At 33.6% G+C, this 15428-nt stretch overlaps 1 protein-coding gene across 2 annotated transcripts in view; it reads left to right on the top strand.

The window, feature by feature from the left end:
• The window catches only part of LOC129004403 (receptor-type tyrosine-protein phosphatase N2), a 103573-nt gene that overhangs the window by 77665 nt on the left and 10480 nt on the right, over positions 1–15428 (top strand). For both annotated transcript variants that reach the window (XM_054432974.1, XM_054432973.1), the window contains exons 13-19: positions 1350–1480; positions 1791–1877; positions 2284–2366; positions 2681–2748; positions 11931–12155; positions 13707–13840; positions 14901–14955. In XM_054432974.1, the coding sequence (XP_054288949.1) occupies positions 1350–1480; positions 1791–1877; positions 2284–2366; positions 2681–2748; positions 11931–12155; positions 13707–13840; positions 14901–14955 (783 nt within the window). The remainder of the gene's footprint in view (positions 1–1349; positions 1481–1790; positions 1878–2283; positions 2367–2680; positions 2749–11930; positions 12156–13706; positions 13841–14900; positions 14956–15428) is intronic.

A 15428-nucleotide genomic window follows, 5' to 3' on the forward strand; every position in this document is an offset into this window, starting at 1 on the left:
TTCTTTCGTACACAACTGTCTATCGTTATAGAGCTGCGCCAGTCTCGTGGTTTTCGCCACAGGCCTTGTCAAGTCTTCAGTTCTAGTGTTGTATTAAGACATCTGTGCATACAAAGCCACATTGCCAAAGTTTTTTAAGTTACACTTTGAAATTTGTTAAGTAAAACAGGCTAATGCCGATAAATTTCATTAGTCTAATGCTTCTTTTGTTTGACCATAGGGTGAGTACTTTAATTTAATTTTTCAAGTTTAATATTGATAATACAGTATATGTGTTAAACTATTTTGTTTTATGTTAAGTGTGCACTAGAAATATTTCATTTAATACTGTAGATAAAATAATACAATGTAAATTTATATGAACTTAGTCATAGTTTATTAAATAGATTATTGAAACTTTTGAAAGACCATCTAAAATATTTTAATAACAACTAGAGCTCCCCCCTTGGTCGAAAACTCGACCAAAAGTATGTATTGTACAAAACTTCTCTATTTTCATCCCATGCTGTAAATAAAACATGTGATTGGAATTTTTTCCATTTGTTTTGATTTTCTGTTTATATTTTTATTTTATTTCGTCACCAACATAGCAACCCATAAGGCCCATGTTTTTAAAAATTTTAAATTAATTTTTCGTGCTTATTTTTTAGCCTGTTTTCATTTATGAAGGGATTCTGCCCATCTACAGGCAAATATCTTTCTAACAATATGTGTAGATTTTCCCTGCGATGCACAGGAGCTGAGAAAAAAGGTTTTCAATAAACATGCCTGTCTATTAATACATAGAATTAGCCCCATGTTAAATCTACATAAATGTTGAATTTCCATTTTTGACCTGATTAACATAAATATTTTCAAAATACAAATAAAACATCCAAATATAGGATCGATAACCTTTCTTTTGGTACAACCAGCGTATAATTCGGTCCAGTAGTATGGTCAGGCTAGCTGTCATAAGTTTTGCAAAATTTTTTTTCATATATACGATTTTGACTTGCTCTGTATGTTCAAAAATTGAAAACAAAAGTTTTACCCAGAGAAAAATTCTTCAATTAATTTAGTAAACTTTAGTATCATGTGAAGCCTACACTTTCTGGTTACAACTAAATTATTTCACTAATAGAAAATTCCTTTTGCTTCTTGAACTGGGGTACCAGTAATGCATTTTGAAGTAGACAGTATAATTATTTAGTTAGTAATTTTACTGATGGTTTTAAGATTAGTTCTCTGCTGTTTGCTTGCTGTTGGTTGTCTTTGATGCTACAATCCAATAATTAACAGTAATTCATAATTATGTTTTTGTGTGTTTGTAAAAGATCTACTACTTTATCATATCCATCTATTTTCAGGATGACACGATGGCTGAGCCCCCTCAGAAGAAGACTTTCCACCCAAAGAACTCAAACGAGATCAATATGTCTGGCACAGATAGATACAACATTGTCAACAACAACATTGCTTTCATAGAGTTCAAGGAAATGTAAGTATAACAGTTTGACAAAATTAGAATTGACAATGCTCATGTTTTAAAAGAGTTAGAGCAAAATAATCAAGATCAGAGAATAGCATTTTAAATATCTGACTATATAATTTTAAAATTTACATGGAAATGTTTGATTGTTTCATAGCTCTTTTATCTATAAATCTATATACCGGTATTATATAACCTACTATGTCTATAGATATATTATTTGGTCATATATATACTGGTATATATGCTGGTTGTTGGGTTGTTTGCCCAGTAAACAGATTACAGAAGGAGAACATTAAGAAAATGTCTGTTCTAACAGAATAAACACCTGGGAGCAAGGAAGGCGGATTATTGAAACAATCGCCAGATTAATGAGTGTACCAGAGAAAACTTTTGACGAGATGAGGTAAGTTGTCAAAACGTTACAAATGTAATATAATGTTCGACTCATTTTGTAATTGTAAATAAACATAACTGACTTTTAATGTACCACACAGCTCGAGGCTCAAAATCGATCTTGTAATGGGTGTGGAGTCAAATTACATTCAAAAAGCTGGCTTAACAGTGTATCTATTTGAAAATTTTCCTAGTTTTTAATTCAAAGGTATAACAGATTCTTATCGCATAGGATAAAGAAAAACAATACAAAACCTTCACTACCTTAAGTAAATAAAACATATCCGTAACAATAAACTAAAACACAAAATGCATCAAGGTCAATCAAACATTGAATTGGTTTTGATGAATTGAACTTTTGGTAGAATTTCGACCACTGGGATCTCTAGTAATATTTAAATTTCTTATAATTTTAGAGTGGACCGAAACGAAGTTACTTTTCGAGTTGTCGAGCCCAATGTAAAGAACCTGAATGCTTCTACTGTTGTACAAAACCTTGGTAAGTGTAAACTATTAAAATTGTAATAAATCTCATATTTGTTGTAAGGCTGTGCTGGTTTCTCAGCTCTGAGACATGAAGAGTTTTAACTCAAATTTATAGTCTAGCAAATAGCTGTGTATTTTATAATTTACGAACAGCAATGCTGATTATATTTATTGTATGTTTTGGATGGATAATTTAAAATACACATCATAATCATAAAGAGTAAATGGTCCTACATGCCATTATATGATGATCCTACTCTTTTGTTATTTATGTGAGACACTTATACTATAAATATCAAAATTCTAATCAGTTTAGTTATTTTGCAGGAGACATAAAGGATACTTTGAAGAAAGAAATAGGCGTAACAATCACTTGTGCTGGCATAGGAGACAAGGTATGTAGTTGGAGTAGATCTGTATATATCTAGAATGTGTGTGGTTTCTTGTTTCATTATGAATCTAAAACTAAAAGCAATAATAATTAAGAAGCTAACTCACAGGGCCGGTTCTAGGAATTTTTCAGAGTTAAGCGAACAATATAATAAATAGGTTACATACCTTATAAATCCGACAAACAGCTCATTTTAATTGAAGGTCGTTTACATGTTTCGGCTTGTATCGGCCATTGTCAAAACGTTGCAGTTGGATGGTGAAATCCTTGTCATTGTTTTCTACTAAAAGTACATACACAAACACATACACACGGACGGGACGAAAACATAACGAAAAACGAATAAAACTTTAAATAGGCCTATTATATACACGGGCAGGACGCACGCACACCGTTGTCAAGGTCAGGATGCAGACTGGACTAGTTGTGTCGGTGTTGTCTTATCAGCTGATGTGGACTGCTGACCAATGGGCGTCGAACTCTGCCTTTGTTTTAATATGCTATTGAAAATGTGATGGGATTTGAATTTAAGTTTTTCATTCAGAATTACGCTCTCAAAATTGTTGTTCTCATTAACCTGTGCCTTATAAATTTCGAATTCTTCGAGAGTGTTAAGTCTGCTTCCCTTTTGGCAAATATGTAGGATTTCAAGGCCTTTACTAATATCGTTCATATCATGGTTTTTATCGACCAAATGCTGAGCAAACGATGATTTTTGTTTTGTATTACGAGGATCTGGTCTATGCTCCTTGTATCTAGTATTGAAATCTCTACCTGTCTGCCCAGTATACGTGCTAGGACAACTGGCACAAGTTAATTTATATACACCACATTTGTCATATTTATCACCACATCTGGTTGAATTGTTTAAAATATTTACGGAACGATTAGTTGTTCTGAAGGATAGATTTATACCATGTTTTTTCAATTGTTTGGATAGGCCGTTATGCAGAATGTTACTGTATTCAACGCAAACATACTTCTCATTGTCCTTTCTTGTGAACTCAGATTTACTGGCTTTTGATTTATGTTTGTGAATGAGCTTATCAATTAAATTAATATGGTAACCATTGGCTATGGCAGTGTGTTTTATTATGCCTAGTTCTTTCTCATAATTCGCAATAGACATGGGTATGTTCAAGAGCCTATGTACCATACTGTTGTAAGCGGCATGTTTCTGAGATGGCGGGTGGTAAGATGAGGCGTGGATTGTCATATCTGTTGTGGTTGGTTTCCTATAAACACTGTAATCAAATTTGTTGTTGATTTTCTCAATAGTGAGGTCTAAAAAGTTGATTTTATTGGCGTTTTCAGTTTCCAGGGTGAATTTTAGCTTTGGATCAATGCTGTTTAAATATTTATGTAATATATCAAGTTGTCTAGCACTTCCATCAAACAACAGTATAGTGTCATCAACATAACGATGGTACATTAGTATTTTATTTTTGAGTTTATTTTTATCAGAAAATATATGTTCATTCTCAATGTGGTTAAGGTATATATCAGCCAAAATTCCAGATAATGGAGACCCCATGGCTAGTCCATCACATTGTTTGTAAAAGTTGTTGTTGAAAGTGAAATAGTTTTGATTAAGTATTTCCTTAAGTAGAACTATTATTTCATTTACTGCCTCTGGTAATAAATCGGAATCGGATAATAACTTGTTTTCAATGATGGTTAATGTTTTGTTGACAGGGACGTTGGTGTATAAATTTACAATGTCGAAAGATGCCAACGTTGAATGCATTTTTATGTTTGTATTTTTTGTCTTGTTGATAAAGTCGTAAGAATTAATTAAACTGTAGTTATTTAAAAACTTAAAGTACGTTTTCAAAATCTGTTCTAGCTTTTTAGCAACTTTGAAGGCTGGTGCTGTTGTGTAATTGACTAAAGGTCTGATTGGTACACCGTCCTTATGGACCTTAGGTAAGCCACGTAACGTAGGTGCAGAAGGGTTGATCATTCTCATGTTTTTTATTTCACCCTCAGTAAAAAGCAATTTACAACCATTTAGTATTTTCTTAATTTTCCTTTGAGAGGATTTAGTTGGATCATTATTCAATTTAACTATGCCGTTATCCCTAATAAAGTTGTTTACTTTTGTAATGTAATCAGTCCTTAGCAAGATAACAGTGGTGTTTCCTTTATCAGATTTACATAACACAGCATCGTTGTTTGAGAGCTTACGTTTGATGTTCTTCAATATAACCATTTCTTTCTTATGCATTGGAGAAACTTTACTTGTGTGAGACGGATTGTTGATCTTATTATTTAGACTCCTAGTTATGAGTACCCTAGCTGTGTTTTGGTCATCCTCATTAGGGATGGCTTTTATAGCACATTCGGCATTAATAAACTCGTCAAAAATGGCTTTGTTACCAAGTTTTGGGAGGTTATACTTTAGACCCTTTTCTAGTAATTTAGTTTCTTCGCAATCAAATACAATATTCGTGTTATTGATAACTCTAGGGTAAAAGTCAAAATCAGATAAAATTATTGTCTCTTTATCTTTTTGTTCATTTATAAGGCGTGTTAGTTTATTTTTAATGGTAAGTTTTTTCTTTCGGATGATTCTAGTCACACCTGATTCAAGGTTGTTTAGCAGACCTTCTAATTGAGCTGGATGAGTTTCATTTGAGAGCTCTAAATATTTGTTCAATAACAAAGAGTTTAGCATTGATTTCTTTTGGTATAAGGATTTAATTTCGTTACGAATCCAAATTTTTTCAGCAATTGATTTGGTTCTACGTGCTGCTTGTGACTGGTTGTTAATTCTTATTTGGACATAATTAGGCTTGATGTCATGTTTTAAACATGCTTTGTTAAAACGGATGTTGTGTACTGTGTTGAGCAGTTTAAGTTTAGTATTCTTGTACTGCAAAGCTAGGGATGCCTGTCTGGCTGAAGAATTAAAATTCATTTCCATTCTAGCTCCTGAGCTGTTGTATTCAATATAATAAATAGGTTACATACCTTATAAATCCGACAAACAGCTCATTTTAATTGAAGGTCGTTTACATGTTTCGGCTTGTATCGGCCATTGTCAAAACGTTGCAGTTGGATGGTGAAATCCTTGTCATTGTTTTCTACTAAAAGTACATACACAAACACATACACACGGACGGGACGAAAACATAACGAAAAACGAATAAAACTTTAAATAGGCCTATTATATACACGGGCAGGACGCACGCACACCGTTGTCAAGGTCAGGATGCAGACTGGACTAGTTGTGTCGGTGTTGTCTTATCAGCTGATGTGGACTGCTGACCAATGGGCGTCGAACTCTGCCTTTGTTTTAATATGCTATTGAAAATGTGATGGGATTTGAATTTAAGTTTTTCATTCAGAATTACGCTCTCAAAATTGTTGTTCTCATTAACCTGTGCCTTATAAATTTCGAATTCTTCGAGAGTGTTAAGTCTGCTTCCCTTTTGGCAAATATGTAGGATTTCAAGGCCTTTACTAATATCGTTCATATCATGGTTTTTATCGACCAAATGCTGAGCAAACGATGATTTTTGTTTTGTATTACGAGGATCTGGTCTATGCTCCTTGTATCTAGTATTGAAATCTCTACCTGTCTGCCCAGTATACGTGCTAGGACAACTGGCACAAGTTAATTTATATACACCACATTTGTCATATTTATCACCACATCTGGTTGAATTGTTTAAAATATTTACGGAACGATTAGTTGTTCTGAAGGATAGATTTATACCATGTTTTTTCAATTGTTTGGATAGGCCGTTATGCAGAATGTTACTGTATTCAACGCAAACATACTTCTCATTGTCCTTTCTTGTGAACTCAGATTTACTGGCTTTTGATTTATGTTTGTGAATGAGCTTATCAATTAAATTAATATGGTAACCATTGGCTATGGCAGTGTGTTTTATTATGCCTAGTTCTTTCTCATAATTCGCAATAGACATGGGTATGTTCAAGAGCCTATGTACCATACTGTTGTAAGCGGCATGTTTCTGAGATGGCGGGTGGTAAGATGAGGCGTGGATTGTCATATCTGTTGTGGTTGGTTTCCTATAAACACTGTAATCAAATTTGTTGTTGATTTTCTCAATAGTGAGGTCTAAAAAGTTGATTTTATTGGCGTTTTCAGTTTCCAGGGTGAATTTTAGCTTTGGATCAATGCTGTTTAAATATTTATGTAATATATCAAGTTGTCTAGCACTTCCATCAAACAACAGTATAGTGTCATCAACATAACGATGGTACATTAGTATTTTATTTTTGAGTTTATTTTTATCAGAAAATATATGTTCATTCTCAATGTGGTTAAGGTATATATCAGCCAAAATTCCAGATAATGGAGACCCCATGGCTAGTCCATCACATTGTTTGTAAAAGTTGTTGTTGAAAGTGAAATAGTTTTGATTAAGTATTTCCTTAAGTAGAACTATTATTTCATTTACTGCCTCTGGTAATAAATCGGAATCGGATAATAACTTGTTTTCAATGATGGTTAATGTTTTGTTGACAGGGACGTTGGTGTATAAATTTACAATGTCGAAAGATGCCAACGTTGAATGCATTTTTATGTTTGTATTTTTTGTCTTGTTGATAAAGTCGTAAGAATTAATTAAACTGTAGTTATTTAAAAACTTAAAGTACGTTTTCAAAATCTGTTCTAGCTTTTTAGCAACTTTGAAGGCTGGTGCTGTTGTGTAATTGACTAAAGGTCTGATTGGTACACCGTCCTTATGGACCTTAGGTAAGCCACGTAACGTAGGTGCAGAAGGGTTGATCATTCTCATGTTTTTTATTTCACCCTCAGTAAAAAGCAATTTACAACCATTTAGTATTTTCTTAATTTTCCTTTGAGAGGATTTAGTTGGATCATTATTCAATTTAACTATGCCGTTATCCCTAATAAAGTTGTTTACTTTTGTAATGTAATCAGTCCTTAGCAAGATAACAGTGGTGTTTCCTTTATCAGATTTACATAACACAGCATCGTTGTTTGAGAGCTTACGTTTGATGTTCTTCAATATAACCATTTCTTTCTTATGCATTGGAGAAACTTTACTTGTGTGAGACGGATTGTTGATCTTATTATTTAGACTCCTAGTTATGAGTACCCTAGCTGTGTTTTGGTCATCCTCATTAGGGATGGCTTTTATAGCACATTCGGCATTAATAAACTCGTCAAAAATGGCTTTGTTACCAAGTTTTGGGAGGTTATACTTTAGACCCTTTTCTAGTAATTTAGTTTCTTCGCAATCAAATACAATATTCGTGTTATTGATAACTCTAGGGTAAAAGTCAAAATCAGATAAAATTATTGTCTCTTTATCTTTTTGTTCATTTATAAGGCGTGTTAGTTTATTTTTAATGGTAAGTTTTTTCTTTCGGATGATTCTAGTCACACCTGATTCAAGGTTGTTTAGCAGACCTTCTAATTGAGCTGGATGAGTTTCATTTGAGAGCTCTAAATATTTGTTCAATAACAAAGAGTTTAGCATTGATTTCTTTTGGTATAAGGATTTAATTTCGTTACGAATCCAAATTTTTTCAGCAATTGATTTGGTTCTACGTGCTGCTTGTGACTGGTTGTTAATTCTTATTTGGACATAATTAGGCTTGATGTCATGTTTTAAACATGCTTTGTTAAAACGGATGTTGTGTACTGTGTTGAGCAGTTTAAGTTTAGTATTCTTGTACTGCAAAGCTAGGGATGCCTGTCTGGCTGAAGAATTAAAATTCATTTCCATTCTAGCTCCTGAGCTGTTGTATTCAATATAATAAATAGGTTACATACCTTATAAATCCGACAAACAGCTCATTTTAATTGAAGGTCGTTTACATGTTTCGGCTTGTATCGGCCATTGTCAAAACGTTGCAGTTGGATGGTGAAATCCTTGTCATTGTTTTCTACTAAAAGTACATACACAAACACATACACACGGACGGGACGAAAACATAACGAAAAACGAATAAAACTTTAAATAGGCCTATTATATACACGGGCAGGACGCACGCACACCGTTGTCAAGGTCAGGATGCAGACTGGACTAGTTGTGTCGGTGTTGTCTTATCAGCTGATGTGGACTGCTGACCAATGGGCGTCGAACTCTGCCTTTGTTTTAATATGCTATTGAAAATGTGATGGGATTTGAATTTAAGTTTTTCATTCAGAATTACGCTCTCAAAATTGTTGTTCTCATTAACCTGTGCCTTATAAATTTCGAATTCTTCGAGAGTGTTAAGTCTGCTTCCCTTTTGGCAAATATGTAGGATTTCAAGGCCTTTACTAATATCGTTCATATCATGGTTTTTATCGACCAAATGCTGAGCAAACGATGATTTTTGTTTTGTATTACGAGGATCTGGTCTATGCTCCTTGTATCTAGTATTGAAATCTCTACCTGTCTGCCCAGTATACGTGCTAGGACAACTGGCACAAGTTAATTTATATACACCACATTTGTCATATTTATCACCACATCTGGTTGAATTGTTTAAAATATTTACGGAACGATTAGTTGTTCTGAAGGATAGATTTATACCATGTTTTTTCAATTGTTTGGATAGGCCGTTATGCAGAATGTTACTGTATTCAACGCAAACATACTTCTCATTGTCCTTTCTTGTGAACTCAGATTTACTGGCTTTTGATTTATGTTTGTGAATGAGCTTATCAATTAAATTAATATGGTAACCATTGGCTATGGCAGTGTGTTTTATTATGCCTAGTTCTTTCTCATAATTCGCAATAGACATGGGTATGTTCAAGAGCCTATGTACCATACTGTTGTAAGCGGCATGTTTCTGAGATGGCGGGTGGTAAGATGAGGCGTGGATTGTCATATCTGTTGTGGTTGGTTTCCTATAAACACTGTAATCAAATTTGTTGTTGATTTTCTCAATAGTGAGGTCTAAAAAGTTGATTTTATTGGCGTTTTCAGTTTCCAGGGTGAATTTTAGCTTTGGATCAATGCTGTTTAAATATTTATGTAATATATCAAGTTGTCTAGCACTTCCATCAAACAACAGTATAGTGTCATCAACATAACGATGGTACATTAGTATTTTATTTTTGAGTTTATTTTTATCAGAAAATATATGTTCATTCTCAATGTGGTTAAGGTATATATCAGCCAAAATTCCAGATAATGGAGACCCCATGGCTAGTCCATCACATTGTTTGTAAAAGTTGTTGTTGAAAGTGAAATAGTTTTGATTAAGTATTTCCTTAAGTAGAACTATTATTTCATTTACTGCCTCTGGTAATAAATCGGAATCGGATAATAACTTGTTTTCAATGATGGTTAATGTTTTGTTGACAGGGACGTTGGTGTATAAATTTACAATGTCGAAAGATGCCAACGTTGAATGCATTTTTATGTTTGTATTTTTTGTCTTGTTGATAAAGTCGTAAGAATTAATTAAACTGTAGTTATTTAAAAACTTAAAGTACGTTTTCAAAATCTGTTCTAGCTTTTTAGCAACTTTGAAGGCTGGTGCTGTTGTGTAATTGACTATATGAATGAGTTAGTTAGTTTAGTTAAGCGAACACCTGAATCAGCGCCACCTAGAATTCCCCCCCCCCCTTGAGCATAACTTAACCCTATTTGTGAATTTTTTTTGGGAAGAACTTTTTATAAGTTTAGGTTGGAAGAATACTTGCAATTAAAGACGTTTTCCAACTACTTACTGTTTATTTTTCACAAAATTTAACATTTTTACACTTTTACTAAATTGCAGAATAAATAAACAGAATAAATTGGAGATGTGATGGTTGAAAAATTCTTGTGGATAAGTGGGATATAGGCTTACATTTTAGCAAAACCCAAAGTTAACAATTTATTTCTAAATGTAAAATCAATTTTTACAGGATAATTTGGATACGATATAAGCTTTTATAAAGCCTATTACAATGAAAAACAGTAGCGGTATACATAAGAGTGCAAAACAACGTACTGCTCTGCTCTAGGAGGGGTGAGTGATCAGGGGTAGAAGGGAGGGGGAAGTTTCTTGGGTTGTGACAAGTGGCCCTGCGCGCTTATCTCGAGCATGGAGCATGAGTCATGAAATGAAACCCACAGGCACCGCGCTGTACGCTGTGCGCTGCCGAGCGTCAGCTCACTAAAAATCGAAACTGCAAATCAATGCCTTTGAGTCCTTGAGTTGAAGTGCTGTACAAGTATACACATTTTCCAAGTGCTGTTGGTACAAACAGAATAAATGCCTTTGGTGTGGTGCTTTAGATAAACTCTGAGCGAAAAAAAATTAAGTTGTTCATTTTCACTAGGCCTAAAGATGTTTCCAATTTTGTATTCTGAAAACAAATTGTGTCCCGTTGGCGCCACTTTTTTTGGTGCCATATGCGACCGCGTAGTTCGCGTATGGGTTAAACCGGCCCTGCGAATAATCTCCTCAATTTAACGTTGTTAGACAAATTTTCTCAGTGTCTGAAATTTGGAAGACATCATTAGCCATGAGTGTTTTGTGTTTTATTTTTTAAAAGGGGTTGAATGTCCTTCAATTGTCTTTAAAGTATCAAGTTTTTGTTTGTTCTTTTGAATTGGGAATCAAACCTCGCCTTTCTTTTAGTTGAGGGAAAAAAACCCATTATGACCAAACATAAATTTGTGATCCGCAAAATATTATTTTAAAACTAACGATTACATTAAAAAAATTTTCACGGCAGTTTTTTCAGGAAGAAATCCCTGTAAATTCTCGTTAAACTATTGTCTAAACACCATTACCATGTTGACTGGGAAATTTACAATGCTGACACATCCGAAAAATTACAGTCTACTGTCTTCAGGGCAATCTAGACACTGTAAAAGCATAGTACAACTTTTTTTTACTTTCGGAGGAGTGCTGAGGCTACCCATATCTTTTCTATGGTGTTGATGACTTGAGGAGGGGGTGCATATTCTTGTTTTAAATACCGTACTGTACCGTATGATACATCGTTTAAACGAGTGAAACTATTTTGAAATATTTTAGCACAGGACTTTGGGCTTGAGTTCAAATCCTTCCAATTACCAACAGATTTCATGGGTTCATGGTGCTGTAACCTGCATGTTCATAGTCCTAGTCTGAAGTAATGTGAACAGTTCTGGGCTGTAGTCTATTTCCTAAGATGTGAAGGTGGGACGCATAAAATAAATTATATTTAAATGTATTTATTTGTTTAAACACTCATATTTGTTACAGACCAAGTTGCGCAGCGCCTCACTGTGTCAACAATTACCCACAGTTCTCAGTCTCAGCTCGGATGGAGATCATGAGTTTTTCATGGTCATGTTCATAGTTAGTGTCGTCTTCATCACGGTACTGCTCTCAACCACTCTGTTTCTACTGGTGAGACGATATTCGGCCTCCCGGGCGAAAATACGCAACCTAACCACACCTGACACAGAGGCCAGCAAGGACTATCAGGTTTGTGTTTTCCTAAAGAATAGAATATTAACACTATTCTTGATATATCGATAAAATTTATGTGTAAGAGGCAGAATTTACCATACACAATACTTCCCTCTGAGCACAAAATTGGAGGTAGGTAAAACATTATTATCATTTCTATACAGTTTAGAGTAATACTAAAACCAAGTATTGTAAGCTATACTGTGAGTAGGTTAGGTGCGATTTAAACCAAATATGAATAACAGATAAGTTTTGGATGATTAAGTTATTGTTACCAAATGATCAGCATTTTATTTATCCAGGACAATTTATTAAAAGCCCATAATGATCAAGAGGACAGCTAGGTCCAGTTCAAACCATGAAAAACCTACACAATTTTCACAGAGATAAACAGTCAACAGCGGATTTTAGATTGTTAGGAAAACACAATGTTTACTTTGATTTACAAACATAAAAAAAAATGTTTAAAAAAAGTGATAATTAATTTCAATAACTTTGGTTCTAAGACTACCATCAAGTTTTACAATATATACATGCAGTTCCCCTGTTCCTTCATTGCAAAAACTCTAGAAAACAACATTATTGTTACACATGGTGTGATTAAGTTCATGGTCATAAAACCTAAAATAAACTGTGAATCAAATAGGTAGTTTAGTTGAGTTTTTTTTTTTTATAACCATCACATGTAACACAAATGTTTGATTTCCCTGAAAACCAAACTAATATCATCAAAATTAGATAACAGTGATCTATACACTTAGCTTTGTGTTGTACACACCTTTGTACACACTTATCCAAACAGACGTCAATAAAGTTTATTTTAACAGCCATCACGTGACAGTTTACCTGTAATTGTTACAGTCATTAATGTTGTGGCAATGATTTTTACAACCTTTAGTGATAAAGAAGAGTTCTGGCATTAAATAAGAGAGTTATTCAGCTCATTATTGTACATGAAATGTGTTGTATCGTTCTCAGAAAAATTAAATGCATTTTTTTAGGTGTTTTGGTAAGCAACGTTCAAGTTTTTTGTTTATACTTTAAAGCATTACTGTTTTAATGAAATAACTATAGGATAATGTTAGGTATTGTTAGAATCCTATCTTTAAGATTAGAAACTTGAAAATTGTTGTTGATGATTTAATTCTGGGGTTTGTAACTGTAATTGCTAGCTTAAAGAGCAAAAGGGAAAGGAGAAAATATTTTATAGGTGTTTGTTTGAAGGGTCCAACATTGTGCATGAATATTTTGTATGGAAATAACAAATAGACATTCTTTTACAAATCAGTTTTGCTGTGTTTCATGAAAGCAGCTGGTTTATCCTGATTTGGTGAAATCCTGTTAGTGGTTTTTATAATCCTGTGACGATGTTGATCAGAGTCCACATTTAGCGGTGGGGTCACCCATCAAAAACAAAAAAAGAGGATCAGGAGGAATATTCTTTTCATTGGAGAATAACCTCCGCTAAAGGCTACAACAATAATCCAATAAGATTGTCAGCCACTGTTTGATGGTGTTGAAAAAATTTATAGGAAAGAGATAACATGGTTCATTTGCTGTGTGTAGGAGTTGTGTCGTGCCCGCATGGCGGCCAAGCCACCACATGACGCAGCCGCGCCCACCGCAGCATCACACCGCATAGCCAGCCTTTCACGCGAGTCTGACAACAGCCCATCCTCCAGGTCCAGTACTTCCTCATGGTCAGTCACTATCTTATAAAACTATATAATATTAGAATAGTTAAAATTACCTTGTCTGCCTTCATTTCTTATATGAGAGTTTTATCTATGGGGAGGAGGGAAATGCAGGGATTGTTTTCCAAATATTATATTAGTTACTCCAACGATTTAAGTAGCAATTTTAAAATAGCGTAGACAGGAACATGTTTCACTTAAAAATTGATTATTTTTATTACTTTAAATCTCCTAATTTAAAAAGACAAATGGTTTCATACTACACTAACATGGGAATTTTGGCCATGAATGTGGATCGTGTTGTAACGCTTAAAAGACACATTTAACGCTTTAATGTGTTGCTGTGTTGTTCTAGTATATGCCTTCATTTGATACTTAACAAATAAAGGTGATGATAGTTAGAAAGAGTAAAAAACCACTCAATAAAATAAAAAATATTTTGATCACAAATACAATTAAATTTTATTCCAACAAATCGTAAGAGATTAATTATTATTGATGACATTTTAAGAATCGGCTGATGTTTTTTTTATGTCGTGTTCATATATTAAATTTATTCAAGAATCCATTTATTTAAATGCAAGACGTATATAATTCACACTATAAAACTATGCAAAATAAACAAATTTACTTTATTAATTTATTAATTCTCCATTCATTGCTGTTTTAGTTACTATTTTATTTACAATAGTTCGTTAGTATTCTTTCAATTCATCCCACATCTGTATAAGTATTATATATAATATATATTTTTTTATTTCAAGATCCTAGTTTTACCTTTAATTCTAAAATCCCTGCAAATAACATAAGATGAAAACAAAGGTTTTATTTTCACTGTATTCATTGCTGAGTCATATCTAGTTGTCAAATATTATGTGTCATAGAAAAACAAACTATCACCGACCATAAACTATTCTGCTCACTGATAACACACTTCGCTTATTCCTGATTCACATTCAGAGATAGAACCAAGTGTATTCACTTTGAACTTTTTGCTTGTTTATTTTGTTTCACAAATGAAGAGTCAGCGTTTTCTGCCATTTTATAACTGGAAGTATCATTACAGGAGCGAGGAGCCAGCATTGACAAGTATGGACATATCTACAGGACACATGGTTTTGGTAAGTATTACATTCAGTATCTGGTTTCTTGAGTAGGTTATTTTAGATCCACTTCATCGTGTCTTCACAAATGTTCAGTGAATTTAAATATTATCTATTACTTATTTAATACGCAAGCAGGTTTTTTGTGACAATTACTCCTCCGAAACTACTGAACCGATTGACATGTTTTTGGTGTCATTGGAAAGAGCGTAACGTGAAGTTGTGCAGGAAACTTTCTTTTTAGGGAAATAATTAGAGGGTGAGGCCCTGGGTCCCTTTAAAGTTTCGTATTTCTCCATAATTTCTCCATATTTGTAGAAAATCTAAAAAACAAGATCAGTTTTTGAAAAATGATAAGATATTTACAAGAAATGTTGATTATATCGATCTGTTATATACATCTTGAGTATTCCATAATCTTTGAGTCGAATCTTTTAAAGTCATCAGAAATTGTGACTGTTATTTGTTTTAAAATAACACCTGTAGTAGGC

This window comes from Macrosteles quadrilineatus, unplaced genomic scaffold (assembly GCF_028750875.1).
Source record: "Macrosteles quadrilineatus isolate MER2022 unplaced genomic scaffold, UCM_ALF_1.0 Scaffold_9__3_contigs__length_116548681, whole genome shotgun sequence".
Lineage (NCBI taxonomy): Eukaryota > Metazoa > Arthropoda > Insecta > Hemiptera > Cicadellidae > Macrosteles > Macrosteles quadrilineatus.